Source organism: Podarcis muralis, chromosome 1, assembly GCF_964188315.1.
Source record: "Podarcis muralis chromosome 1, rPodMur119.hap1.1, whole genome shotgun sequence".
Lineage (NCBI taxonomy): Eukaryota > Metazoa > Chordata > Lepidosauria > Squamata > Lacertidae > Podarcis > Podarcis muralis.
This window is the reverse complement of record NC_135655.1, coordinates 74,698,179-74,725,143: the sequence shown is the minus strand read 5'-3', so window position 1 is coordinate 74,725,143 and position 26,965 is coordinate 74,698,179. Positions and strand designations below refer to the sequence as shown.

The 26,965-nt window shown below is 43.2% G+C and overlaps 1 protein-coding gene across 14 annotated transcripts in view; it reads left to right on the top strand.

Annotated features, from left to right (window-relative positions):
- Positions 1-10,380, top strand: part of BRSK2 (BR serine/threonine kinase 2) — a 378,849-nt gene extending 368,469 nt beyond the window's left edge. For 7 of the 14 annotated variants that reach the window (XM_077931510.1, XM_028734503.2, XM_028734522.2 and 4 more), the window contains one exon: positions 7,281-10,380. In XM_077931510.1, coding sequence (XP_077787636.1) covers positions 7,281-7,456 — 176 coding nt within the window. In that variant the 3' untranslated portion in view covers positions 7,457-10,380. Of the gene's footprint in view, positions 1-7,232 lie in introns of all 14 variants that reach the window. The other 7 variants (XM_028734495.2, XM_028734530.2, XM_028734585.2 and 4 more) reach the window with 3 other exon arrangements.
- Positions 10,381-26,965: the final 16,585 nt, after the last annotated feature.

Below are 26,965 nucleotides of genomic sequence, written 5' to 3'. Positions count from 1 at the left end.
CTTCTGAATGCAAAGGAGTTGTTCTGCCACTGAGCCATTATCCTTCCCATTCAAGTTTCTAACATCATCAACTTCCAAACAAAATTTGAATAACATCATCATCTTTTCTCTTGATATATCCATGTATATGGCATCAAAAGCGCATCATTTCTCTTACTTGACCGAAGCAAAAGAGAATATGTTGGCTTCTTTGGCAAAGTTGCCTGCAACATTGAACTTCATGTGTCACAATAGCTTCCTAACAAATGGTGACTATATTTAGAACTAGTGTCTATTGCACTCTCCATCTGGATACCGTCTTCTTTCATACTTTGAAACTTCTGTTTTGGTCTACATTCGATTGCAGTGCTTTCATTGTGGCCTTAAGTAGCATCTCTGCTACATTCATGAATTGGCTGGTATTAATCTGCTTCCTTGGGACTTTGGCACTTCCGTTGTATCCAAGTATTTGCCTCCTTATCTGATACTCAGGCAACATCCATCACTTCCGTTTTCTCATAAACTGATCCCTGTAGCTATGATTCTTTTTATCCTCTGCTGTTTAAGTTGTCAGCTCTTTGGAACTACTTATCCTTATGCTATTCTATACAGAAGGTTGGTTAGTGTTATCAGACCAGCTTATTCAAGAGGCTGCATTCCTCTCTGAACATATTCTGATATTTCAATGACTTTCCAGTAATCCAAGCTGGGTTTCTAGGCTACAACTTCTCAAGCAAGGGGATTCAAACACATTCTGTTAATGTGTTCCAGCCCCAGCATAGCTACAATATACGGTACTCTTGCGGACAAGGATTATGGGTACATAACAGAAAACAAGCGTTGCTTCAAAGATCTTATAATGTAGAAGAAGGAAAACACATGCACAGAGTGTTAGCCAGCTGAGTTTTACCCAGAGTGGACCCATTGAAATGAATGGACCTAACTTAGTCATGTTCGTTTCATTGAGTCTCCTCTGAGTAAAACTTTATTGACTTACACTCATAGTCTACTGACGCACGACTAATTTGTCACATGAGTCTAAATACCTATAAGCTGAGTTTTTCCACTGCACTGAACAGCACTACAAAACCTAGTTGTGGTGACCAACATGACAGTTTCACAGTGGTTGACACTCAGTGCTTTTTTTCTTAAAAAATATATTTAGGGGTACTCTTGTTTTCCTACTCATATTGAAATACTGCCCCCTTAATGCGGCCAAACTTAGATTCACAAAATGTTTAGGGGTATGTGTATCCCTGTGTCCCCCCAGAAAAAAAAGCACTGTTGACACTTAACATGAGTTATCTTTTGCCACAGAACTTCAAGGATACATGCAATAACCCCCCCCCTTTTTTTATACACAATTTGCTATTCATTAAAGCCCATCTACTGATGCATTAAAGGAAAGGATGAATGGGAACCTTCAATTTTGTGATTACTAGGCCCCTGGTTGTTTGCAAATCAGCAGACAAAATTGTCCAAGGGCCAGCAGTTTGATTCCCTCTCCACACACACACACACACACACACACACACACACACACACCGCCCCTGCCCTGCCACTAACAGGACATTTATTTCATTCCCAACATGGGTGGCATGGTAAAAACAAATGAAAGTGCTGAATACATCAATCCCAGGTTCTCCTACTTTCAGCTCCCGGGAATACTTTCACAAAGATTTCTCGTAGACCCCATTGATATTCCATCTAAAAATTCTGATTAATATAGTAGCGACAAAGGTCAGCCTTCTTTGTATTTTAAAAAAGGGCAACCCAGATGATTGAGAGTGTTTGAAAATGCAAAGGGGAATTAGACAAGTATAGACCCTGTATTAAGATACATAATATTAAAATTATAAATCTCCTTTAAGAATTTTGCCAAGTGCTTTGCATTTTTACATAAATAGTACTGATGCTCTTGGTTCCTGGTTGTCTTCTATATTCCTCTGTGAAAACAGCTCAGTATCCATTCTCCTTCTGCCTTTCTTCTGCCTGCTTTTTCTGCACTTCCTTTTGCCTCTGATCTTCCTGAATAAATTGATCAGCTCATAGTTCAAAAACACATGCACGTTCTTTTACCCTTCTCGGCAGCACTTGTAGCTCTTTTTTTGCGCTTTATTTCACACTTTTTGTTTACTGGTTCCATTTAGCGTGTGAAGGCATGGGGTCCAAAGCCACGTGAGAATCCAACTTAACCACAGAGGGGCGTCTAAGGGTGAAACTTGCATTCTTCTTCTTTCTCTTCTAGGACCATGTTCGTACATGAGCTTTAAATCTCTCTCATGCTATTTCACAAGACTCTTGAGCTTCTTGTGCTAATGTCTGATTACTGGTAAGGCAGAAGACTATGGAAGAAGAGAGGCATTTGTAATGGGAATTAGTATTCTGGCCAATTTAGGTCTATTTTCTACCTTGCGACCCAAAGTTTCTGTATAGATGTGTATCACCACCATAAAGATATGATGGGGGGTGGAGATGATGGTGATTTATAATACAACTGCATTCTGAGAGTTCAGAAACCTAGATAATTTCCTTTGAGTATAACTTTACAGATTAGATGGTAATTCTAGAAGCTGAAATCTATTTGGAGATGGCACTGACGTCACAAAAATGTAGCCAAGCATAATCAATACCTCTCCACCTGTTTGGGAGAGAGAGAAATTATGAAGACTCTAGCAGCATGGTCTTCTCCTTAGACATGTACAGGAGCTAGGGGAATTGCTAGCAGGAAATGGGCTTCTGTCAGGCAGCTGGGTTAGCGTGTTGTCAAGTGATGTAAACTGCTACCTTGGTAATGTAGGCTGAGCAGAGATTAGTGACGTCTGTAGATGAGGGCTTGGGGACCTTTCTCTCTCTAGTTATTGTTGTTGTTGAGTTCCCAGCTCCCATCATCCCCAGGCAGCATGGCTCCTCGTTATTACTATCATGTATTCTTATTTAAATGTATATGACCACTCATCAGTTCAATTCTCCAGGCAGTTTGCAAAATCAAAACAAATGGTCATGGGAATTGTAGTCCCAACATCATCTGGAGGGTCACAGATTTGTAGGGCAAATTAGGAAAATGCAGGAGATGTATGTAAGGCAACTGTAAAAGCAATACCCCCCCCAAAAAAAAAAAACACCTCTGGAATAATTTGAATAGTAAATATTCCTGATAAAATATTTAATATTAAGTCCATCCAGTGCAGTATGTCAGATGTTGTACTTGTTTGGAATAATAATTTTTAAAAGATCAAGGAAATGTCATTTTATCTCACAAACTACTCCAGCACGACCATTTCATGCATAGCAGAAGTACAACCACAACTTTACCATTGTTGTTACCGTTTTCATATTTATTTCTGAAGTTACGCCATTCTTCCAGTGGCTATCTCTAGCAGCTGCATGGAACAGGACCTTTTCAGAAAAATGCAAAGTTAGGCTGAGTAGTACATATTCAGTTACCTCCAGAAAGTAATGAGGGATTTTTTTGTTGTTTGCTTGTTTTTTAAGCATACAACAACCTCTGTCTGCCTTCTTTTGCTGTTATGGAGCAAGACTCTGCCATATTCATTCCTTACAAACACTTTGCAGAGAATCAGTGCAGAGGGATGTGTGTCTTTAAACTTGTTTCTGCTATAAATTAGTAATTAACACACACATCTATTGTGTGTGTGTGTGATTCTAGCTGGAAATTTTGACAAAGTGTACACAAGAAGCTGTTGCATAATATGCAAGACTAAAGTTAGAGGAGGCAGAATTTACAAAATAACAACACAATCACACACAGAAGCCTGTTTACATGTGAGCAAGAGGACCAGAGCATATAACAAAGTGTCATATACATATCATTTTGCGTGTGTGCAAGATTTCAGGGTTTGGCTCGTTATGTCTTTAAATCTGAGGAAGATAAAACTTTTGATTCCCTTCAAAATTCTGGAAATCTTATCTCTCCATTATTCCTTTTGCTCCAGCATCATGCGAGAAACAGTGGGGCAGTTGTGTCTCAGTTGTTCTTAATCATGGCACCTCTGGAGGATGCTCTGCTTTCTACTATTTCCCTGTACTTTTTTATATCAGTCCTATATAGCCTAGTCACAAACCATGTCTTAATTTCTGTGACTACAACACCAAGTTAAGTGAACGGAAGACCACTGAAATCAATGGTCTTGTGTGTGCTTAACTAGGTTTGTGAAGGATTATGGCCAGTGTAAGCCTTGTTGTTGTAGATGGAATGCAGGAGAGTGAATGGATGCGTGGCTTTTTCACAAACCAGGGGAAGATCTGCACATAAATGCCTGCTAAAAACAGAGATTTCTAAGTCTTTGCTATTGAAAACTAATATTGATGGTTTGCTGGCAACTGGCCCTAAGGAAAGGGACTGTTTTCTGTGAAAGTGAAAAGTGTGAAAGGCTGTCTTATGAGAGGTAAAGAGTATCCAAGTTACACTTTCCTTGCAACTTGGTCCTTCTGGTAGTGCGGCTGGTGTTGTTCTGCTCAAGTTGCCAGCTGGATAGGGCAAGTGGAGAGAGAATTGCCTTCTAGTTTGGTCACTTCAGTTCTTACCATTGTGCAATTGGTGGCCATTTTTGTATCTACTGATATTTAAAATAATCAATATTTGCAAATAAACAATGGTTACATTCACACACACACACACACACACACACACACACACACACACACTGACTCTATTTGAGCCAGAATGAACTTGATCTTAAGTGCCATGGCTGCCACTTCACAGAACAGTTTGGGTTGCTTAAGCTGCAATCCTACAACCACTTTCTTAGGAATGAGCACCATTGAACTCAGTGGGGTTTACTCATGAGTAGACATGTATCGGATTGTGCTGTTATGCATGACTAACACATACAGTGATCCTTGGTATGTCTGTTCACACGTCACACAAAGATTGCTAGAAGCAAGATTTTAACAAGGATTTCACTGTGGTTTACTGCAACCAAACCCACCAGGAACTTCTCCAGGATGCGGTGTAAATGGTGTTAACTTTTCCAGGACATACCCTGGGAGAAAAATTGGATTGAATTGAACTGGTCCCTTGTTCAGATTAATCCCAAGTCTTGGTAAAACATTTTCGTTTCTCTGTTTACTGCAGGGTACTTACATAATTATTTATTTAAATTATCATTCCCAGAAAACTTGTCCAGTTGCATCCAGTGTTCTCTTAGGCAATATCTAGTCCTTCGTTTTGTTCACTAAAACAAAATAAAAGTTCCCAGAATTGTCAATCTTCCAGTATCTACATTCCACATGGACTCATCAGTGGTTTCTAGTAACTAGCAACTGTTATACACTCTTGTCACAATTCAGCACAGAGTTAAGCACCCATAAATCCATTGGAATCAGTGGGCTTAAATGCACTTAACACTGTGTCGGATTGTGGCCCTATACATCTTAGGTAGTTTCCTAGAATTCATCTTATTTTCAAGAGAGGCAGTAACTCTCTTTTGGGTGCCACATGAGATATATGGTGGCTAAGATGCATCTTAGTTAGTATTTTAAATAAGTTTCATAGGCTCCTAAGGCCAGATCTCACACCACAATAAGTACGGTAACATCAGGCAGAACAATGCAGACCCCTGTTGCCTGGGGAGTGTGTTGTATTGTCCCTCCACTGAGGTCTGCTGCCACCACTAGGGTGACTGAAGCATTACAGCTCTGCTGTGTATCTTCCATTTCTACCATCCAAATATGCGGGAATGTTGCAAGCAGAATTCCCCCTGGCAGCAACCAGAAAGAAATGCACCCAAATCAAGCATTTGAGAAGCAGGGAGAGGCTGAGTTGACCCATGGTTCACTGCCTGCCGAACCAGTCCCACTGCTGTTGCACAGTGGCATTGGGCTCAATCCAGTCCTGATCAAGGCATAAGCTCCAGGCTGGCACCACAATTGTGCTGGTCCTCACTCTCACCTTCTACCCTGGCTGCCATGTGTGGCAGGGCTGCAGAAGTGCCAGTGGCCTCACCACTCGACAAAGCCCAGCAGTTGGCTTCCAAAGTTTGGATTGGTCCCTAAATTCAGTGATAATGTGGAAGAGTGCACAGGGAGGGGATTGACAATCCAGGGCCCTTGACTCACAGGGGCATATGGAGCTGCTGTGGAAATGTTAAACATGAATTGTCTGTTGCATATGATTACTGGATTTAGGCATTACTGCTAGAGTATGGAATCCTGCCTTAGGGAAACAGCAGCAGACGTAGTTCAGGGCTATATGAACACTTTGTAGATTTGGATGCTACCTGTGCACATTTGACACAGGTTGATGGCAGTGTTCGCATGCTTTTGGGGGGTGGGGATGCTCCTTTGCTGCTAAAATTCGTACAAGCTAAAGTACTTAATGTAAATAGCATAATCGGTGTGCAACGGATGATAGAAATAGACATAAAAAGTTTAGTGAGCATTCCTAAAGTTTGGAACAAATCACACAGAAACGGAATGATGGAGAAGAGTGGAATCATAGATACAGATCCTGAGTTGTATTTTTACAAGTGCTTGAACTCCTGTGCTCACACACAGTTCTACTGCCCACAAAGGTTCCCCCATTCAGTTCAATAGAGAAAGTAGATTTGCAGATTAATTCCTTTGTGCAAGCAAATCTTCTCTTCTCCTTTAAATTAAGGGAGCAGCTTGTGTATACAGAAGCTCTGTGTGTGATCATAAGAGTACATGTGTGGCTACGGATCAGGCAAATGAGATATCACTGAAGCTTTGAGGCATAATTTAGATTACATACTTGATCACAGGTGCTTAGAAGAAAACGCCATTGGAAGCAATAGAACTGACTTCCCAGTGAGCATGCTTAGGATCAGAGTTTTGGTGGTTTTGCATTGCTCTTGAATTCCTTCACTCAGGACATTTTTTCAGAGGAGTTTCATGTAGGCCCAGTATTATCCAGCATTATGGCGTTCTCCAGGCATGTCAGTTGCCCTTCTAGGCACAAGTTCTGCTTTTTGCTATACAGTGCAAGATTCCAACCACCAGGTGTGGCATTCTTGACCCCAGGCTTTCCATATGCGTAGGCAGTTCAGTGCTCCCATCCTGATGCTCTTCCTCTTCTGCTCATTGTCTTCATCCTCCACATACACCCATGCACGTGGCTCTGGACCGCTCATCACGTTCTTCTCGTTTAAAACCCCATTGTTCATTTGTTTGTTTGTTCTCTTTTTTCTCTCTCTTTTTTCTCTCTCTCTCTTTTCTCTTTCTCTTGCTTTCTTTGTTTTCTTTTTGTCTCCTCTGTTTTGTATACCCAGGCAGCCCATTGAGTAACTTCTTTGACGTAATTAAACAACTTTTTTCAGACGAGAAGAACGGGCAGGTGAGCCACCCCCCCGGCACGCCAACCAAGCATAGCGCAAACAGCAAGCGGAGCGATTCCGATGCTAATGACTATGGGTCTAGAGGAGACACTAAGTACCCCGCTGGCAAAGAGAAGGCAAAGATGGCCTCGTCACTCGGCCTACAAGACCAACCTTAAATAAATGCAATTTTTAAATAAAAAAAAAGAGGAAAAGGAAAAAGAAACAGTTTAAATAACTAAACACACATACACACACACGGAGAGACGCAAACGAAAATGACTGAGTATTCTTTAGCAAGCTAGCCTCTAAAACAGATGGATGTGTATATATATTGCTACAACAGTACAAAACTGTCTATAGACAACTTTTGTATGAAGGAATGACTGTGTACATATATATATATTATATATATAAAACACAAACACACACATATATATATTTATATGATATAATATATCTCTCTGAAACAAAACACAAAAGCAATGAGAAAAGAATGAAAAGGTAGCACAGATGACAAACCCAGTTTGGCAAATCTTGGGTTGTTGTTTTTTGGTTTCTTTATCTTCTCCAAGCTCTTTTCTTTTACTTCCTACCCCCACCCCAGTCACCTTCTGATTTGCTGCCCTGCCCTGTTTTGTCCTTGTTCTGTTTTCTCTGTGTTTCTGACACCACCGCTTGTTTCCACTCTGCTACCAGGAATTATCCCGAAAAGTTAACATGTCAGCCAACAGCTTCACCTTCTGTGCTCTGCGAACACTTGTTCACGGAAGGCCACTGATGTAAGACTGTCCACGGACTGGTTCTGTTTGGGGACTCCCAGCCTCCCCTCTCCCACTGCAGGAAATGGGTCTCCTCCTTTTCCCTCGCCCTACCACACACACTTTTTCTTTTCGGTGCTCTGCGCTGGAGAACTGCTCAGTTATAAAAATTGCACAGTCGGAGTCACTGGAGTGACGTCGTTGCCCTTGACAGCACACTTCCCCATTGGCAAATCCAGACTGCGGGAGGGCGGTATTACGACATATTCAGGCGATGTTTTGTTTACCACAGGAAAGTTGTCCTCAAATTTCACCACCCCAGATCCTTTTCCCATACCACCCAACTCCCTCAACCCGCCCCCTCCAATTGTGTTTTTGTTTTTATAATCTCCAAATTTTTCCCCCTCCCAGCCTGCTGGAGGGGCAGAACACAAACTTAGGGAAAAACTACAAGACGGAAGTCAAATCAAATAAGAACACTGACACTTAGGGGGGAACGCAGCTTCCGGCAGCAAGGAGGAGGGACAAGAATCCACCTGTTGGAGGACAATCTCTGCTGCTGCCATGCACTCTTGCCACCTACACCACCGCTGTCGTTGCTGCTGCTGCTTCTCTCTTCAACCTGCTCTCTCTCTCAGTTCCTTCCTTCCTTCCTTCTGCACTGGGACTTCCTTCCACCGGCTGAATTCTCTCCTGCCTCGTGCATTTGGATGCAACTATTGTGTCGTTAGTGCTGCATTGATATATCAGTATTATTTATTTGCTGGTTTCATTTATTTATTTGTTATTTAATTTATTTAATTATTTATTCATTTGGGTTGCGTGCGTTTGTTGTTCTTTTTTTTAATTTTAATGCAAAGGAAGAACATGAAATGAGAGTTAAAAACAAACAAACTTCCCCTTCCTGTGTGGGTGCGCGTGTGTGTACAACCACTGGTAGTTCACCGGAGCAAGATATGGAGGAGATAGCACTATGGGCGAGTTAAAAAACAAAAACAAAACCACAAAGCTACTGTAAACTTCTAAAAGTATTGCAAGATATTTTTATAATTTTTTTTTTCAAAAGTGGGTGGGTGGGCTGGAACTTCCTTATGTGTGTTTAAGTTATTATTAGGTCTTGGTTATTATTTATAATGCATATATATAAATATATATTTAAAAATTTAAGCTGTTAGATAAATCTTCTGCTTTCATTACTGTGTAGAGGTAACACTGATTCCTATTTATTTTTGGGGAGAGGGGAAAAGAACGATGACAAGACCACTTAACTTTATCCTCTCACCAATATTCCATTTTTTGTTTGGCTTCTGTCTTTTTTCTCTCTCCAACTATCACCAAGTGTAACTCAATCTGGCCCACATGCAAAGGTTTCCAAAACCATGATCATATGTGTCAAAGACAAAAAAAGAAGAAGAAAACAGCAGGAGTAAATCTCCTTGACCAATATCTTTTAAATGTAGATTTTAGTATTAGTGTTCAATTCTCTTATTACCTTCAATTGTTGTTTGTTGAGTTTTTATGAGTGTATGTTGTATTGCAAGGTTTTTTAAAGATAATGTTAGATTTCTCCCTCACTCTTATTTCCCTTCCCTTTGTTTTTTTAATTTCATTTGTCTTTGTTGTTTATGGATTCTCCCCACCCCCCTTTCTTGGACCCATTTTTCTTGTACATAGGTTTGAAGGGGAAAATCCTTTTTATTTTATTTTTAAAGAGACACACAAAAGTGGGAAGGTGTTCCTTTGTTTTGCTTTGTTTTCTAATCTGGAAATTTTATCTTGTATTGCTGTGTGCATGTCGGACACAGGAAGGGTGATGGTTGGAGACGGAGGGAGGGGAGGTTCGGGGGCAGTTTTAATTGCATGATATTGATGTAAATTAGTCTCTTTTGCTTTTGTTGTCTTTTCTGCCTCCACCTTCTGCTTCCCTCCCCCCCCCAGGCTTCCCTTCCACCACCCTCAGCCCCCTTTCCCCTCTTTTATCTCCCCTTGTGTATAGATTTTGATGCTTCTGTTACATTGTACCTCTACAAAAGGCTGGGATTTCAATACAGAATAATAAATGCTACTACTACTAATAATAATAGTAATACAGCAAAACCCATACAGTACAAGCAGGAAGGGGATTATTTACACAAGACATAAGAATAAACGAAAGCAATACCTCTTGTTATCCTTCCTATTTTGTACTTTGAAGACACAAACACACACGCACATGTGGACACACAAACTGACATTATTTAACAGTCAAAATGGACAAAGAAGAACCTTCTGATGTATCCCTTGTTAAATAACTGTGAGCAACTTTAGTTCAAAAAAACCAATAAATTCATTCAGTAAAGATACTGGCTGTCTGTGTGTCTTGTTTACGTCTGTGACTGGAGGAGCACCTTCGAGCAAGATACAGTTCAGGTAAGTACCAAGCCGATGCCTTACTAAAGGCCACATTTAAGGTGGGAGCCCTTAGTAGATCTGGAGGTAGAGTTGACTAGCCTCACCTCATCAAATTCAAGCATACCTTTCAAACTGAAGTGTCTGGCTGGCTCAGGGTGGAGTGGGGGGGGCACAAGTACATACTGCAATTTGCAGCTAGAGGGCAGCTGTAGGTAGTTGGTAGTTGATTAACTACCTTCCTTGCCCTTATCCCCAGTGCATTTTTGCTATACTGTATGTTTCTTTTATTTTTATTTTTTTAAAGGAAGGGAGATGTGCTGTTTTATATTATTTATTCATTTTTAAGGACAGGCAGGCTTAAGTGTTCACAGACAGGCTACCTGGAGCCTTGAGGAAGGGCAGGTTAGCAGCTGGACCAACATCTGATTTGCTGGCATGTACACCTAGCATACAAATAACAAAGCCAGGAGGAATTTAAATCACATTACAGTTGCAGAACTTGCTATGGGTCTTTTCATATTACCTCCATTGCTACACTGGGAGTGGTGGGAAAGGGAATTGCTCAGGGCATGTAATGTGCAACAGCTGCTGCTGCTGCAGTGGATATTGGCAGCAAGCCATCTCCCCCAACAGGTGTAGGAAATACATTTTTTCATACTGGATGTTTGTCAGGTGAGCTTTTGTGGTGTGGGTGTGGCCTAGGGAGCCCTGCATCCACTAGACTAGGGATTGATAGTAAGTAAGAGGTCCTGGATAGGTTGAGGCTGTTCAAGCAGATAGTGTTCCAAGCTGAAGCAGTAGATCTCAGGACAAGCAATTATGCAGGACTTTCCACAGGTGTAAGGGAAGGGGGTCAGCAAAAAAAAAAACACACCCCCCAAAAGCAGCAACCTTTAACTCAGTCTTCCACTACAAGGCAGCCACTTGAAAACCTGGTTCCACGTTTTTGTTGCTGCAGTGATGGAACAGGACACTCTTGATTGCAAGGTGAGAGTTCAAATAATGGTTTTCTGTTCCTATTTTTAAAATGTAGGTTTAGTATTGCTGTTCAGCTTTCTTTTTACCTCATATGATGTTTGTTCCTATGGCTATCTATTGCATTGCAGGGTTTTTGTTTTTGTTTAATGCTAGCACATTTTTCCCTTTTATTTTACAGGCCTGGGTTGTTGCTTTGTTTTGTTTTTCTCCTTGGGACCATTGTTCATTCACAAAAGTTTGAAGAATTTTGTTGCTGCTTTCAAAACACACAAAAAGAGTGTGCATTTATGTCTTTCTGCCCCCCCCCCATATATATTGAAAGCTTTGTCTTATATTGTTTAAAAGGGAGATGGCTAAGGGTGGAAGACAAGGAGGATGGAAGGTCTTAATTACATGATATTTCTATCAGTTGGGCTGTAATCCTAATTTATTCCCCCCCCCCTTACCAGAGAGTAATAATTCGGTAGTTAACTTCTCAGTAGGCATGATTTAGGTTGCAGCTTTGGCCTCATGCTGCAGTTAATCCTTCTACCTTTTCCTTCCTTTCCCCTCAAAATTCCCTTAGCCTTTCCTCCTCTTTTCTCCTTCCTTTTGCTGTGGCCTTCGGGAACAATGCTATTGCAGAACTCATGAGGGCCTGCACTCCACTCTTTGAAAGCCCTGTTTTGCTTTTTCAGTCCTCCTAGTTAATGTTCTACTCCCACTTTCTCCCAGCAGAAGTGAAAAAAGTGCATTTGATTCCCATGAGTCTGATAGAAGGAACTGATTCACACAACTACTTAGCTTGTGCCTTGCTAGTTAACTCCAGTTGGCTGTCTTGGTGGATTTTGGTGTGTTGACCTACTCTTGGGAATACTTGATAACATGTCCAGGTCATGATGCACCCCACAGGGAGCGTGTGCCACCCCAGAACAGGATGCCTCCCAGTCCTGCCATACTAGAAGAAGTGAGAGGCTAGCAGCCTCTGGTATTTATCAAGGTGTAACAGGAAGTGAATCTGGGGCTTGCTTTCCTGTTTTGCGATAACTTGCCTGCAGCAGCTGAATGGGTTATCACTAGGCATGTCTGCTCTACAGTTGCCACTTTTTCTGCTTCTATATATTCAGCAACACTTTATGCATAGCAAGGGTCGGGGGAAACTTTATCTGCTGTTGAAGGTAAGGAAGCAGGGTCAGAAAGGAAGGTGGCAATCCTTTTCCTTGTTTCTCCCACAGTCCTATCTTTAATAAATAACTAAACCCACTACTGAATGCCTTCTGCTCCAGAGTAGACTTGCCAGAAAGATTGTGCTGTCAGCAGGAGGCAAACCTCTTTGTTTCTTTCTAGAGAAAGTTCTCTCTCTTAATTTTGGTGCATTTGACAGAAATATTCATTAGGGGTTTTTTCTGTTCAGGGGGCAAAATCGGTACTTCCTCACACTGTTCAAAAAGTTTTAAAGGCATAGTGACACGCGGCACCTTTGATCATAGAATTTTGGAGTTGGAAGGGACCCCAAGGGTCAATCTAGTCCAGCCCCCTGCAATGTAGGAATCTCAGCTAAGGCATCCATGGCATGTGGCCATCCTTTCAGGTGTTCTTCCAAACTTTCCAGGATAGCCTGTTTGAGCTTAATTGGACTGTTAGCTTCTGAACCAGCCCCTTGGGTGGTCTTTTAAAAGCATTTTGTTCTGCATAGCCTTCAGGAGGTGACTGCATTCAGCTCCGCGCCATTAAAAGCTTCACCTGCTGTTTTCCGTACAGTATATCAAATCTTAGTTAAGGATGCAGAAGAAGGCCTGGCTGGGACTGTTTCCTTCTTGCTAGTTGGCAACCTTGTATTCAGAGGAGGAAGGAATGCAAAAGAATGGTTGGTTTCCTTATGTAGTTTTGCTTAAAGGTGCACTCTATTTTGTGCGTGTACTATGCTATTTAGCCCCAATAATTATTACCATGTTGCATATCGTACTAGTGTAATGTTCTATGCTTTGCCTGTAATGGCATTTTGTGGCCACCAGAGGACACTGATATTTTCATTCAGCTGTGTGTTTTACTATAGCTGCTACTGTAGTACTCCTACCATTATAATATAATGTTTATTTATACCCTTTTTCTCTGACGGCTTGAAGGTAAAAACAAGAACTGCTAAAAACTTAGAAAAAACGATCATTGAAATACATTTAAACATTGATACAATTAAAATTATATACACACACAATCTATTTACCAACAATTACAATAAAAACAGCATGGCGCCAGCCCTTTTATTAAAAGCAGTCAATTCCCAAAGGCCTGTTGCAACTTTTGGGTGCCAGGGCAGAAGATTGAAGAAGCTACGGTTTGTGCTGCTGTTAGAATTGCTGCAGTCTAATTCCTGATTTTTAAAAAAAGGAACTTGTCACCTCCCGGTGCACCCTATCATAGAATCGGAATCGTAGAGTTAGAAGGGGCCCACAGGGGGCATCTAGTCTACCCTCTGCAATGCAGGAAGATGTATGTGACCCATATGGGGATCGAACCTGTGACCTTGGCATTATAAGCACCACCCTATAGCCAACCGAGGTAACTGCCCTATTCTGTTTTGCATTTTATCCCCCAAGCCTACAGGAGCATTACACCAGTACGGCATGTCCTCCATGGGAAATTGTTTACATATTTGCAGCTGCTGCTGCTGCTGCTGGAACCATGCATATCAAGTAAATAAATAAAAATACTTAACTAACTGACCAATAGCATTGCAGATAGCTCTGTTCTGCCCCCAACATAAATCCTGCCTATACCCCGGCCTGGAACACCTGGCATATAGAAGCAGCTTTGGCAGTTACTCCATTACCCTTGTAATGTATGGTGGGCCACCTTGGGAGCAACAGACTGAGCAAATGGAGGAAAGTAAATGAGGCTGCTTTGCCATGCTGACGGGCATATGAGCTCTTGTTGGCACAGAAAAGGTCATGTGAAGTAGGAATGGGTCAAGTGGTTATCCTGTTGCCTGCTCAACCTGCAGCTCCCGGCCACCCAAATCTGCACTCTAAAATAGGCATAAATGCTCTAGCAAGCAAGCCATGTTATGAGAAAAGGCTAACACAGTTGTGTAAGTATTTGTACCCCAGTAAAAAAATAAATATTCTTGATCCCACACAGACTCTTCCAAAAGGGAAAAGGGTCTTACTATTGCTACTTGAGGGTGATGTCTAATGGAGTTTAGCAGGAGTGCCAGCTTGGCCCTGTGACTGTGGGTGCCCAGGGCTGTGGGTGCCATGCAGTGTGCATGACCCTGGCACCAAAATATCTGGGTACCTGACCCCTTCATGGGAAATTTTGTGGGTGCTTGGGCACCTAGGGCCCCAGGGAGTGAGCACCTATGGCGTTTAGGAGAATCGGTTAGCTGAGAGGAATCTGTGATCCGTAAGTGGATATATGAATATTTCCCCAAGGTTGAGATGGCTTAATGCATGTTAATTACCTCTTAATGCACCCTGTCAACCTGAAGTTTCTGTCCCTCCATGCATCTTTCCAGTGCATGTGGTGATGTGACTCTGATCTGTTTGTAGGTATAGGTATAGGTATAGGTATAGGTATTGACTGGTGTTTCTTTAATTGTGCATGGCATAATGAAAAGGTCAGAGGGTGAGAATAACTAACTTTACTGCATGGGTCCTAGCAGGAGTAGTCTTGTAGTACTTTCCACAAATTGAAAAGCAACAGAGCTGTGTGGCAAAGTGAAATCTAGGTGTGTGTGATGAAGGGTCAGCTCAATTGTTCCTGCTGAGTAATTGCAAAGGAGGAAATGTTACCCATCTAAATGACATGCTAACTGCCCAAGCAAGGGTGAGGAACCTGTGGCCTGGAGCTAAGCAGAGCCATCAGGAATCTTCCCAGGCCACACTCAGAGGCCTGGCTTCACACCCTCCTTGAGGTTGGAATGTGTCCTTGAACTCTGACCCTGTATCGTACATGTCCACATAGAGGGGTGGAAACTAACCTTCTGTACAAAGGTAAGATTTGCATTCATTGCAGCCCCAGGTACTGCAGGAAGGTGTCCCACCCCTGTTAGATTCATGAGCCACCTGCCCAGGAGGAATCGCCTGCAAAGCACCAGGAGGAACCTTCATCTCTCCTCCAGAAGTGTGCCAGAGATTATTCACACCTGCTTAGTTAAGCTGGCACAAGCCCCTCAAGGGACTGTTGGATCTGCTGAGGGAGAGGTAAGCTGAGGGAGGGGGAAGTGGCAAGTGGCCCACAAGCCACATTAGAGAAAAGGATAATTGCTTTGGCGATATCTTATTTTTTTAAAAAAAACACACACATCCAAAAGGCTACATTCTTAAAAGGAATTCTGCTGGAAAGAGCCTTGGGGTTGCCAAAATTGGAATCCTGCCCCCCCCCCCCGTACCTAACAGCTGTTTGACTTGCACTAATTATAGCTGTTCCTTCATGACAGGAAACAACTTCTCTAGACAGGTGTGGATTTTCCAACCTGCTTCTCCACCCCCACCCCACCAATCTTGTTATAATCCTTAGTCCCTTGTGTGCTGGGCAGGGTATGGCATGTTCAGCTCATTATAACAGGTGGGGGAGCCATTATAACAGGCTGAGCCTGACTGCCTCATCTACTTATTCAGCAGAAGATCTAAAGGTAAAGGGAATATCTCTTTTTTAAGTTCCAACTCCACTGAGGGAGATAAGTACAGTGGTACCATGGTTGTCGAATGGAATCCATTCTGGAGGTCCGTTCGACTTCTGAAAATGTCGACAACCAAGGCATGGCTTCCAATTGGCTGCAGGAGCTTCCTGCATGCAATCAGAAGCAGCAGAAGCCCAATCAGACTTTCAGGTTCCAAAGAATGTTTGTGAACCAAAACACTCACTTCCAGGGTTGCGGCGTTTGGGAGCCAAAACGTTAAAGTCAAAAGGCGTTCGGCAACCAAGGTACGACTGTAATCTTTTCCATTCCGCTAATAATGTCGTTGTCTTCTTTTTAAACCTTTCAAGGCACTGTATAATATTTTAAAAATGCAGAACTCCACTCACCCCCAACTGTGCTGACAGGCTACAAATATTTTTTTTTAAAAAAAGGATAGCAAGCAAAGTGCAAAATGGTGGGATGAAGACAATGGAGGGAGAGGGATACTGTTCAGATACCCCAGTCATTTGGAAAACCCATGTAGAAATGGAAATGTCTTGAGGCACTAGTTAAAGGGCATGGGAGACTGTGCTGTACAAATATTGGGGTGGAATGATTCCCATTTGCTCTAGCGATTGTTATTGGAAGGTTCTAGAAGGAATAAGCAGGTGGGGAAATGAAAGACAAATGAAAAGCAGCAGCAACTTAGTGCAAATTAAAAATTAATTTGGGGGAGATATGATTTAGAGGAAAAATAATCTTCCTTTTAAGACTCCACAGCAGAAGAGTAAAAAGTCACCTGGCAAGAGATTAGGAGCAATAAGTTGAACTAATGATTCCAAAGATGACTCACCCTTGCATCATGGTCCCAGTATAGGTCTTAGTGGGGCAAGAATAAATTCCTTTGGCTGCAATCCTATGCACACAAAGTTCCATTGAACTCAGTGGGACTTGCCTCTGAACAGATAAGCCTAGGATTGCTCTGTTACAATCTTTGTGTTTTTGTAAAGGCTAGGTCATCACTGCACCAGAGAAGAAAAAGGAGCAGTCTATGGCTACTTTGCAACGTAGTACAGAGATTCCAGCTAAGGATTGTACTGGCAGTACAACCATATTTACTCCATATTTACTCCAAAGTATATTAAAAAGTTGGGACGCAGGTGGCGCTGTGGGTTAAACCACAGAGCCTAGGACTTGCCGATCAGAAGGCTGGCAGTTCAAATCCCTGCAATGAGGTGAGCTCCCATTGCTGGGTCCCTGCTCCTGCCAACCTAGCAGTTCAAAAGCATGTTAAGTGCAAGTAGATAAATAGGTACCACTCCGGCGGGAAGGTAAACAGCTTTTCCGTGTGCTGCTCTGGTTCGCCAGAAGCGGCTTAGTCATGCTGGCCACATGACCCAGAAGCTATACGCCGGCTCCCTCGGCCAATAAAGCGAGATGAGTGCCGCAACCCCAGAGTCGGTCACGACTGGGCCTAATGGTCAGGGGTCCCTTTACCCTTTTATATTAAAGAGTTGGTGTCAACTTTTCCATCTTTGTATGAGTGTGTAAACACTGCCCAGTGAATTACAAATGCCTTGGCAGAAGGGCTATATTCAAATTAGATAGACTGATATAGTTATCTTACCTTCTCCCCTAATGTTTCCATGCCTTTAGTATACCAGTGCATATACAGTGGTACCTCGGGTTACATGCGCTTCAGGTTACACACTCCGCTAACCCAGAAATAGTACCTCGGGTTAAGAACTTTGCTTCAGGATGAGAACAGAAATTGCACGGCGGCGGCAGTGGGAGGCCCCATTAGCTAAAGTGGTGCTTCAGGTTAAGAACAGTTTCAGGTTAAGAACGGACCTCCGGAATGAATTAAGTACGTAACCAGAGGTACCACTGTACAAAGATAAATATCTGCACTCTCTGAGAGGGGTGTGTGTGTGTGTTTGAATACAGTAAGCTCTTACCTTACACAGGGGTTCAGTTCCAAGGGTTACATGTGTATGTGAAAATCATGTATAGTTAACCCTTAGAGCCACTCCACTCTAAAGTTTTTGCTTCCTCAGCCACTTGCGAGATTTTGTATATTAAGCTGTGTATAAATTGATTGGAGAAATGGTTGAAAGATAGAGCAGGAACATCAACAGCAGCCTCTTGGGCTGCAGTCCTCTGTACACCTACCCAAAAATAAGCTACCTTGAGCTTGGAGGACTTACTTCTGAGTAGATACTTATAAGATTGTATTGATGGATACTGGAAGTGATCCTATCAGCCCCCAGGAGCAGAACTTGTATTGAAACTGCCCTAACAGCACAATAAGCTGTGGTTATGCTAGCAATTCAGCATCCCCCACCCTCTCTCTCTCTCTCTCTCTCTCTCTCTCTCTCTCTCTCTCTCTCTCTCTCACACACACACACACACACACACACACACACACACAGCATGGTGGTGAGCACTTGTAATTTAGAAGAGATCTGAAGGCAGCCCTGCATAGGGAAGTTTTTAATGTTTGATGTTTTAGTATGCTTTTATATTTGTTGGAAGCTGCCCAGAGTGGCTGGGGAAACCCAGTCAGATGGGTGGGGTGCAAATAATGCTTATTATCATCAACAGGAACTCAGAAGCATACTGCTCTAAAAGGGTAGTAGCTGCACTTTTGCCATTTATGATTTATAGCCGCTGTTACAGTCCTTCCTCTATAACATGCATGTTGCAGCTATCTATATCTATCTATCTATCTATCTATCTATCTATCTATCTATCTATCTATCTATCATCTATCTATCTATCTATCTATCTATCTATCTATCTATCTATTATTTGGGAAGGGGTTAAGAAAAGTGGGTTTTCCTTAAAGCCAAGCAAGACAGTAAAAATAATCAATGTTATTTCTACTTTTGGTTGCATCCCTTAATTTTTTTTCACATGGAAATTTGTTATTGTCAGAGACTGCCTCCCGGTCCCAGCTCACAGAGGACCAACGCTAGCCAGTAGAACTGTACAAAAGTCTTTATTGAAGTTTAGTTTCCATTTTCAAGCCCTAGCGTGCGTCTCTACGTCTAGACCCTAGACCAGCGAAGCCTCGTCTGAGTCTCCGCCCCCTGTACACCAGTTTAAGACTCTAGCCTTACTCCACCTTCTTCGTTTCTCCTTCCGCCTCTGGGTCCTACTACCCCCCGGGGTGCCTTCCTTCCTGGACGCCTCGGAGGCGGACCCTTCGGACTCTTCCCCCTCTCTTCGGCGGGCTTTGGGACCTGGCTCCCTATCCGGGCTGCTCATTGCGCCACCCTCTCGCACATTTGAACTTGGCGCGCGCGCGCTGCCTCTGACCTTCCTTTTGACCGTTTCCTCGCTCTCTGATGCAGGCGTGGCTAACCCTGACTCATGTCCTTCCGCTGACGGAAAGCTGCCTGCTGCCGATGCTTGGGACTCCTCCCCCTTACTGCTCTCCGGTGGGGAAGCTGGTCCCGATTTCCAACTGCTGCTTTCTGAGTCCCCTCTGGCCCCTCCTTCCTGTGGTGTTCCCTCTGGCAACCCCCTAGCTCTGACCACGGGAGCCCCTTTCTGTGAATCCTCTGATTCGCTGGAGAGACTTAGAGACCTCGGACGGCTATCATCGCTGACCTCTCCCTCGGATTCCTCTCCCTCGGTCTCTAATTCCTCCCTTTCCTGTCCCTCTGCTCCTGAACCCCTGACAGTTATCTTTGGCATTTGTGGGTTTTTTAAAAATTGTTTTTATTAAAGATTTTCTGGGATTAGAAAAATACAAACATCGTCTCTATTTTCAGATCATAAAGGCCTTTCTACATATCAGGTTTATTCAATGTGAGACTTTACTGTTGTATACAGTATAAGGTAGGGGGAAGGAGAGAGGTGGGGAGAGCAGGCAGGGAAGAGGGGGGAGGGTAGTAAACTTTCATTTGTTTGCCTCATAATAATAATAATACAATCATAATAATAAATTTATTATTTATACCCCACCCATCTGGCTGGGTTTCCCCAGCCACTCTGGGCAGCTTCCCCCAAAAAAATTAAAAATACAACACAACATCAAACATTAAAAACTCCCCTAAGCTTCCCTAGTGTGTATGTGATGTTTTTGTGTCGGGGTCACCTGGGTAGGTTCTCTTTCTATTCATGGCATTTGTAGTTATGAAGGCTAAAATAAAACCCCAGCTTAAGCCAGAGCAGGTCCACTAAATGTGAAAAGTTCAAGGGAAGCAGACTTAAAGTACGGTAGTTGCTTTCTTGAGACAGTTCCTTGGTCCATCTAGCCAAGGCAGAGCCTCTTGGGCTGCTGGTGGCTCTCTTAAGATCTTTGGAAGCCCTGGTACCTGCTCCTTTGAACTGAGTCTGGGGTGTGATCTAAAGCCCCTACATGATGCAGCAAACTTCTGAAACTAAGCAGGGTTGGGTGTGGTCAGTTCCAGGAGGGGGACCTACAAGTCTCAGTGGCTTTTAGTCACGATGGCTTTATAAGACCTTCCTTGGAGGCAAACATGCCTTTGAGTGCCAGCTGCTGTTGCGTTTAAGTCCTGCTTTGAACTTCCAGGGGAAATTGGGCAAGCCACAGTGGGAGGAAGGATGCTGCAGTAGTTGGGCCATTGCATTTACTACCCCACTCTTCATACATGAGCCTAGAGAGGGTTACAGTTGCCAGTAATATGCATAACAAACAATAAAAGGCATTTAAAGTAAGAGCAAATCCCGAAAGTTATAAAATAAAAACAAGATAAATAAGCAGTACAATTAGAGACCATAAACCTGTCAAAGGCCTAGGTAAATAAAGTAAGTTTTTATTTGAAACTGAAGACGTAGAGGAGTTGGCATCAGATTGATTTTAGAACGTGTTTTAATTAATTGACTTTGATTTTATGTATACTGTGCTATTTTTACTTGTTGTTGGCCGCTCTGAGCCTGGCTTTGGCCGGGGCAGGGAGGGCAGGATACAAATAAATTTATTTATTTTTTTATATTATTATTATTATTATTATTATTATTATTATTATTATTATTATTATTATTATTATTTATTAAAAGGAAGGCATTCCAGATTCAGGGTGCCTGTATTCTGAGGCTTGTGAAATTTGCCCGGGAAGCCCATGAATGCCATCTTAAATTCCATCACAGAAGAAAGGCAGGATTATCAGAGTAATTATATAAAATACATAATTGAAAATGCTACAGCTTGAATATGGGCACTTCTGGATGGATATCATTTGCTACCAACTGAGCTGCATGCTCCTCCATATTTCCCATGCAGAATATGTACTGTGGGAGTTATTTTTAGTGCCACAGAATCATAGAATTGTGGAGTTGAGAGGGACCATGAAGGTCCTCTATTCCAATGCAGTTCCTGCAATGCAGGAATTTTTTTGCCTAAGGTGTGGCTTGAACCCACAATCCGGAGATGAAGAATCTCATGCTCTACTGACTGAGCTGTCCCACAAGTACGTTTCCACTGGGCAGGCTTCTACCAAGAAAGGTAGGCAGACGTGAAAGGGCTTGAGAAGTGGGATTTCCTGTTCAGGTGTCTCAGAGTAACTTGGGCCATTGTGAGATGGTTGCCTATTGCTTCTCAGTCTCCTCTTCTCCTGACTAAACAGTACAGTGGTACCTCGGGTTAAGTACTTAATTTGTTCCGGTGGTCTGTTCTTAACCTGAAACTGTTCTTAACCTGAGATACCACTTTAGCTAATGGGGCCTCCCACTGCCGCCATGCGATTTCTGTTCTCATCCTGAAGCAAAGTTCTTAACTCAAGGTACTATTTCTGGGTTAGCAGAGTCTGTAACCTGAGGGGTTATGTAACCTGAAGCTTTTGAAACCCGATGTACCACTGTACAGGTGTCTTACAACTTAAGAGAATGAACACCATGGGCCCTACTACACCCCACTCTTTTGAAACCCTAAGCTTAACATGTATGTAACCTTGCTTCTGTCCAGGACCCAGAATTTTAATGCAAGGCAAGTAGCCAGAGAGTTTTATTCCTGCCTAGACGTATACAGAGGAACTGAAGGGTCCTGTACTAAATCTATGACTACACTGATGAAGCCCTGCTAACAGAACTGACCAGGGAGATAGAAGCACAGCCTCAAATCCTGGGCAGAGCCACACCATGTGTTAAGGAATGCTGGGAACTGTAGTTTGTAGGTCTGTGAATGGGAGGTGACAGTTCCCAGCATCCTTTGGGGGAAGACACATGTGTGAAATGTGTGTTGGTTGTGTTTTAAATGTATGATGTGGACCTGTCCCATCACAACTCTGATGTGATGTGAACTGCCTTGCCAGGGGCCAGAAGCTTTGTGGTGTCAAAGGGCAGAGATGGTGCATCTCTCCCCCACCCCCCCTTTTTACTTTTGCAACTTCCTAAGAAGCATGTTTATGGGACATGGGTGGCGCTGTGGTCTAAACCTCAGAGCCTAGGGCTTGCCAACCAGAAGGTCGGCGGTTCGAATCCCCGCAACGGGGTGAGCTCCCGTTGTTCAGTCCCTGCTCCTGTCAACCTAGCAGTTCGAAAGCATGTCAAAGTGCAAGTAGATAAATAGGTACCGCTCCGGCGGGAAGGTAAACGGCGTTTCCGTGCGCTGCTCTGGTTCACCAGAAGCAGCTTAGACATGCTGGCCACATGACCCGGAAAAACTGTCTGTGGACAAATGCCGGCTCCCTCGGGCCTATAGAGTGAGATGAGCACCGCAACCCCAGAGTCGTCCGCGACTGGACCTAATGATCAGGGGTACCTTTACCTTTAAGAAGCATGTTTAAAATGTATGAAAGTATGGTGTGGTGGGAAAGAGTATCAAACAAAAGCTGAGGAAACCCAGGTTCAAGTCTTCACAGCTAGTCACCATTTCTCAGCCTAGCCTCCCTCACAGGGTTGTGAGGACAAGATGAGGAGGGGAAGGAAAACAACTACACAGCACCGTGAACTGCTTGGAGGAGGAGTGTGGGAAGTTTCCTTTTTAAGTGGTACCAGAAAAGAGAAGGGAATGTTGGCAATTAGATGCTTTCCTCCTGCCTTACTATTTCATTAGCTATCCCAAGAGCAGCTAGCCCCGAATAAAGCCTTTATTTACATTAAAAGCAGAAAGTTAGGCTCCTTGTGGGGTAAGAGACAAGATTATCTACTAATTCACAACAGCTACCGCTGTGTCTGAAACATCAGACCATTCATGCAGAACCATCGGCTTGTGTATTTAATGTGTTCTGCAAACTTGACTTTCCTTTTTTCTGCGGCTTGTGTAGTCTCAACTCCTTAACAGCTGGAGATCAGGAATTTTGTGGAACTTGCTTGCAATAGGATACGCTTGTGAAATATGCATTAGCGTCAATATTGCTTACATTTTTTAACATTCTAGTATTTGACAGACTCATAACGTGAAGGCACTCTCAGTCCTGTGGGCCTGCTCTCTCGGAAGATGGACGGTTTGCTCTAGTGACACAAGACTGTCCATAAATGTCATCGTGCAGGGGAGTCTGAGGGGTGAGCAGGAGGAGGATCCAGGGGAAGACGGGGTTCTGTGCCACCCATGAGGTAGGGATGGAGGAAGAGATGGAAGGAGAGGCGGCCTGGGGTGCAGAGGTAGAAGAAAATGCCCTTTCCCTGCTGTCTCCAAGGACAATGAGGGGCTGATAGCGACAGAAAAAGATGGAGCTGTGCCGTTGGTGGTTGCTTATGCACGCCACATCAGATGAGGTTTAAGTGACTTGAAAGGGGTGTGAATGCGCTGTTGCTCCAACTATCTGGGTTGGAGCACATGTCTGAATAAGTAGGTGCCTAGCAGGAGTAGTAGTGCTTTCCCCAGGGGAACGCAGTGCCGAAACCTCTTTTTGTTGGTTAAAAAGTGTGACACTTACTGTATCAACTTCATGGTAAGTACAGGCACCTATTTTTCTAGGGCGGAAAGCACCACATATATCCGTTGTGCCTTAAGAGCTGATGTAATTGAGTGCTTTGCCAATGGAAAACAAAACTTGTCCTCATTGGGGCTGGTGTGCTCAGGACACAATGACTGGAACACATTAAGCTGTTTTCCTGCCTATGTTATACCTTTAATAACTATAGGCTATAAGCCTGTGGCACCCTTAAACCCCCTTATTTCACCCGAAAGGTCCATGTTCTGCAGGTGGCAAATATACACTGTCAAGGTATGTCAGGTGTTCTTCAGCAGGGAATATCTAGAGATGGCCCTACCCTTAAGCAGTAAGGCAGAAATGGGGAGGCAAGGAGTTGTGGAAAGATGTTGGTGGACAGAGTTCTGTGTGCCATGTGTGGCTTGTCCTATGCCCCCGAATATTGGCTGTTGCACTCAGATGCAATGGAGAATGCTTTCCTGTTGTCTAGCTGGTTTCTCTGTGTTGAATTGAGTAGTGTGTGGGTGTCCAACTTGTGCTTCACTTTGGGCAGAAAATATCTGGGGCTGGCCTTGGGCATATCTTAGTACCAAGGAAGATGCTTCCTGAGTAACTTCTTTGTAACCAGAATCTGCATCTTGCTCTCCCTCCAAAGAGCTCAAAGGTGCATTTTGGCTGCACAAGTACTCTATCAGGCAAATTAGAGTGGGAACTGGTGACTCCAAACAGGCTAGCAGTTGATCACCTGTGCAGAATAGGGATTTGAACCTGGCTTTCCCAGAGCCAAATATAAACCCAGACCTTATAACACCCTAGATTGGAATGCTTTTGTTCTTAAAAGGAGCACCTTGGAATCTGTGATGGCAAGAGATTGGGGGTTGTGTAACCTAGACTTTAGGAAAGCTGATTGCAAAGAGTTCTGAGAAAAGTTGGACTGGATCCCATGACTAAAAATTCTGAAGGAGAAATGTGCTAAGTATGTGAGATTCTGAAAAGCAAAATACTGAACCACAAACCATTCCTTTGATGGGAAGGGAAAACAGAAGGCATCTAAATAAGCCAGTGTGACTGCATTGAGAGCTCTCTGGTGAGTGGTGATGCTTTTATGCTGTTTTCAGTTTTCTTTGCAAAACCTGCTCAGTCCCTACCCCCTTTTGAACTTTATGAGGTAATCAAAATATTGTACAACAAAAGAAGGAGTCAGCTGGCAAGTACATGGTTGGATATGACACTGAAACATGAAGAGGTTCAATCTAAAGTCAGACAAGAAAAGGCTATTGTTCTTGCAGGAACAGAGAGGTGGGTTTTTAGGGGAAATATACCTGACCCTTCCCCACAGCTGCCAGATTTGGCCTACCAGCACGAAGAATATTCGCTACCTGTTCTACATGTTTGGTAACTTCATATTTGACAACAGTTAACATCTGTACCTGGAAAACTGTTGTCAAATATGGAGTTACCAAACATGTAGAACAGGTAGCGAATATTCTTCGTGCTGGATCCCCCTTTTTAAAAATGGTGTTACATTGGGCACTTTACAGTCCTCATGTATGGTGCCTGATCTTAGTGATAAGTTGCATGATTTTGTTATAGAACTCTTGGGTGGGTGCAATCTGGTTGAGGTGATTTGTCAAATGTCCAGAGAAAGGCAATTGAGATGGTAAGGAAGCCAAGACCTGAGGTACAATTGGAAGAACTGGGTAGCTTTAACTTGGAGAAAAATAAGAGGAGAGACAGTAGTGGCTCTCAAATATCGGAAGGGCTGTTAAGCATCTTCGGCAGAAGATGAACCAGACTTGCTCTATTCGCTCCAGCAGACAAGACCAGGACTAATGGGGTGAAGTAGATAATCTGCTGGAAACTTTGGCAGAAACTTCTTAACACAGGCTTCTTAATAAGGCAGCACAGGCTGTTTTACAGTGGAGCAAACCCAGCCTCAGGGCAGTGGGCTCCCATTCACAAGAAGTATTTAAGCAGAGGCTGGACATCCATCTCTCAGGGATTCTTTCATGCAGATCCTACACTTGTGTGGACTGCATGGCCACCACAGTGCCTTCCACAATGTGTGGTTCTCTTTGCAGCATGCAGGGGTAGGGGACCTCTTCCCTCCATCCAAGGATCATATTCCCTTAGGGTGGGTGGAGAAAGCCTCTGGCCCTCCAGAAGTTGCTGAAAAACAATTCTAATCTTCCCTGGCCATTTACCTTGCTTACTGAGGCTGATGGGTCTTGCAGTTTATCAACATCTGGAGAGCCAAAGACTCCCCATACCTGAATGGGGATAGTTGCACAATTTTTCATTTCTCTTCCTTTCTCACCCCATGGGACAATTAGAATTAAAGTTTTCCTCCTATGGGTGAAGTCTTTTTTTCTAAGCCAAAATACCGCCTAGAGAGCAATTCTGGGGAGTGACAATTGGGGAGATTCCAACTGCATGAATGGGACCTTTTCCATCCAAGCCTAATTGTCACACTAGACAGATGGGGGGTCACAGCACAAAGAGGGGTAGGTTTAACATTTTCCCAGCTGCCTCCCATCACCACTACTACCCCATGTAGAAATTAGGCTTGTAGGGAAATATGCCATTTCCACAAATTGGATCTCACCCCCCACCCCCGTAAGAAAAGTTGTTACAGGCGGTGGGGAGGCTATGGGCTGCATCTGGTCTGTGAGCTAGACAATTCAAAAGTCTGAATAATGTTTAGACTACAGTGCTAGGCCTCATTCAGTTATGAAGAAGTCTATGCTGTTTGTTTACAGGAAAGAGAAGCCCCCTCCACAATGTGGTGTAGGGAAATTTCTTCTATTTCAGCTGTATCTGCAATTGGCTGCTTTAGCCATTAGGTAGCGATAGAGTTCCACTTGCGAGTACAATGCACTGTTCCAATGGCAAAGAACAGTACAGTCTGTCCAAACCTAGTTCCACAACTGACCTGTGTATGCCTGTTTCTCCCGTCTTCATCTTCCAGCACCTATTAGGGCAATAGGTCTATTTTAAGTTTATTACTGCATCATTCTATAAAGAGTATAATCTCCAGGGGGTGGGGACAGCTTTGCACACTTCATACATTACTTTTTATTTGGGTACGCTAGTAGCTTTAGACTGTTTTTAACA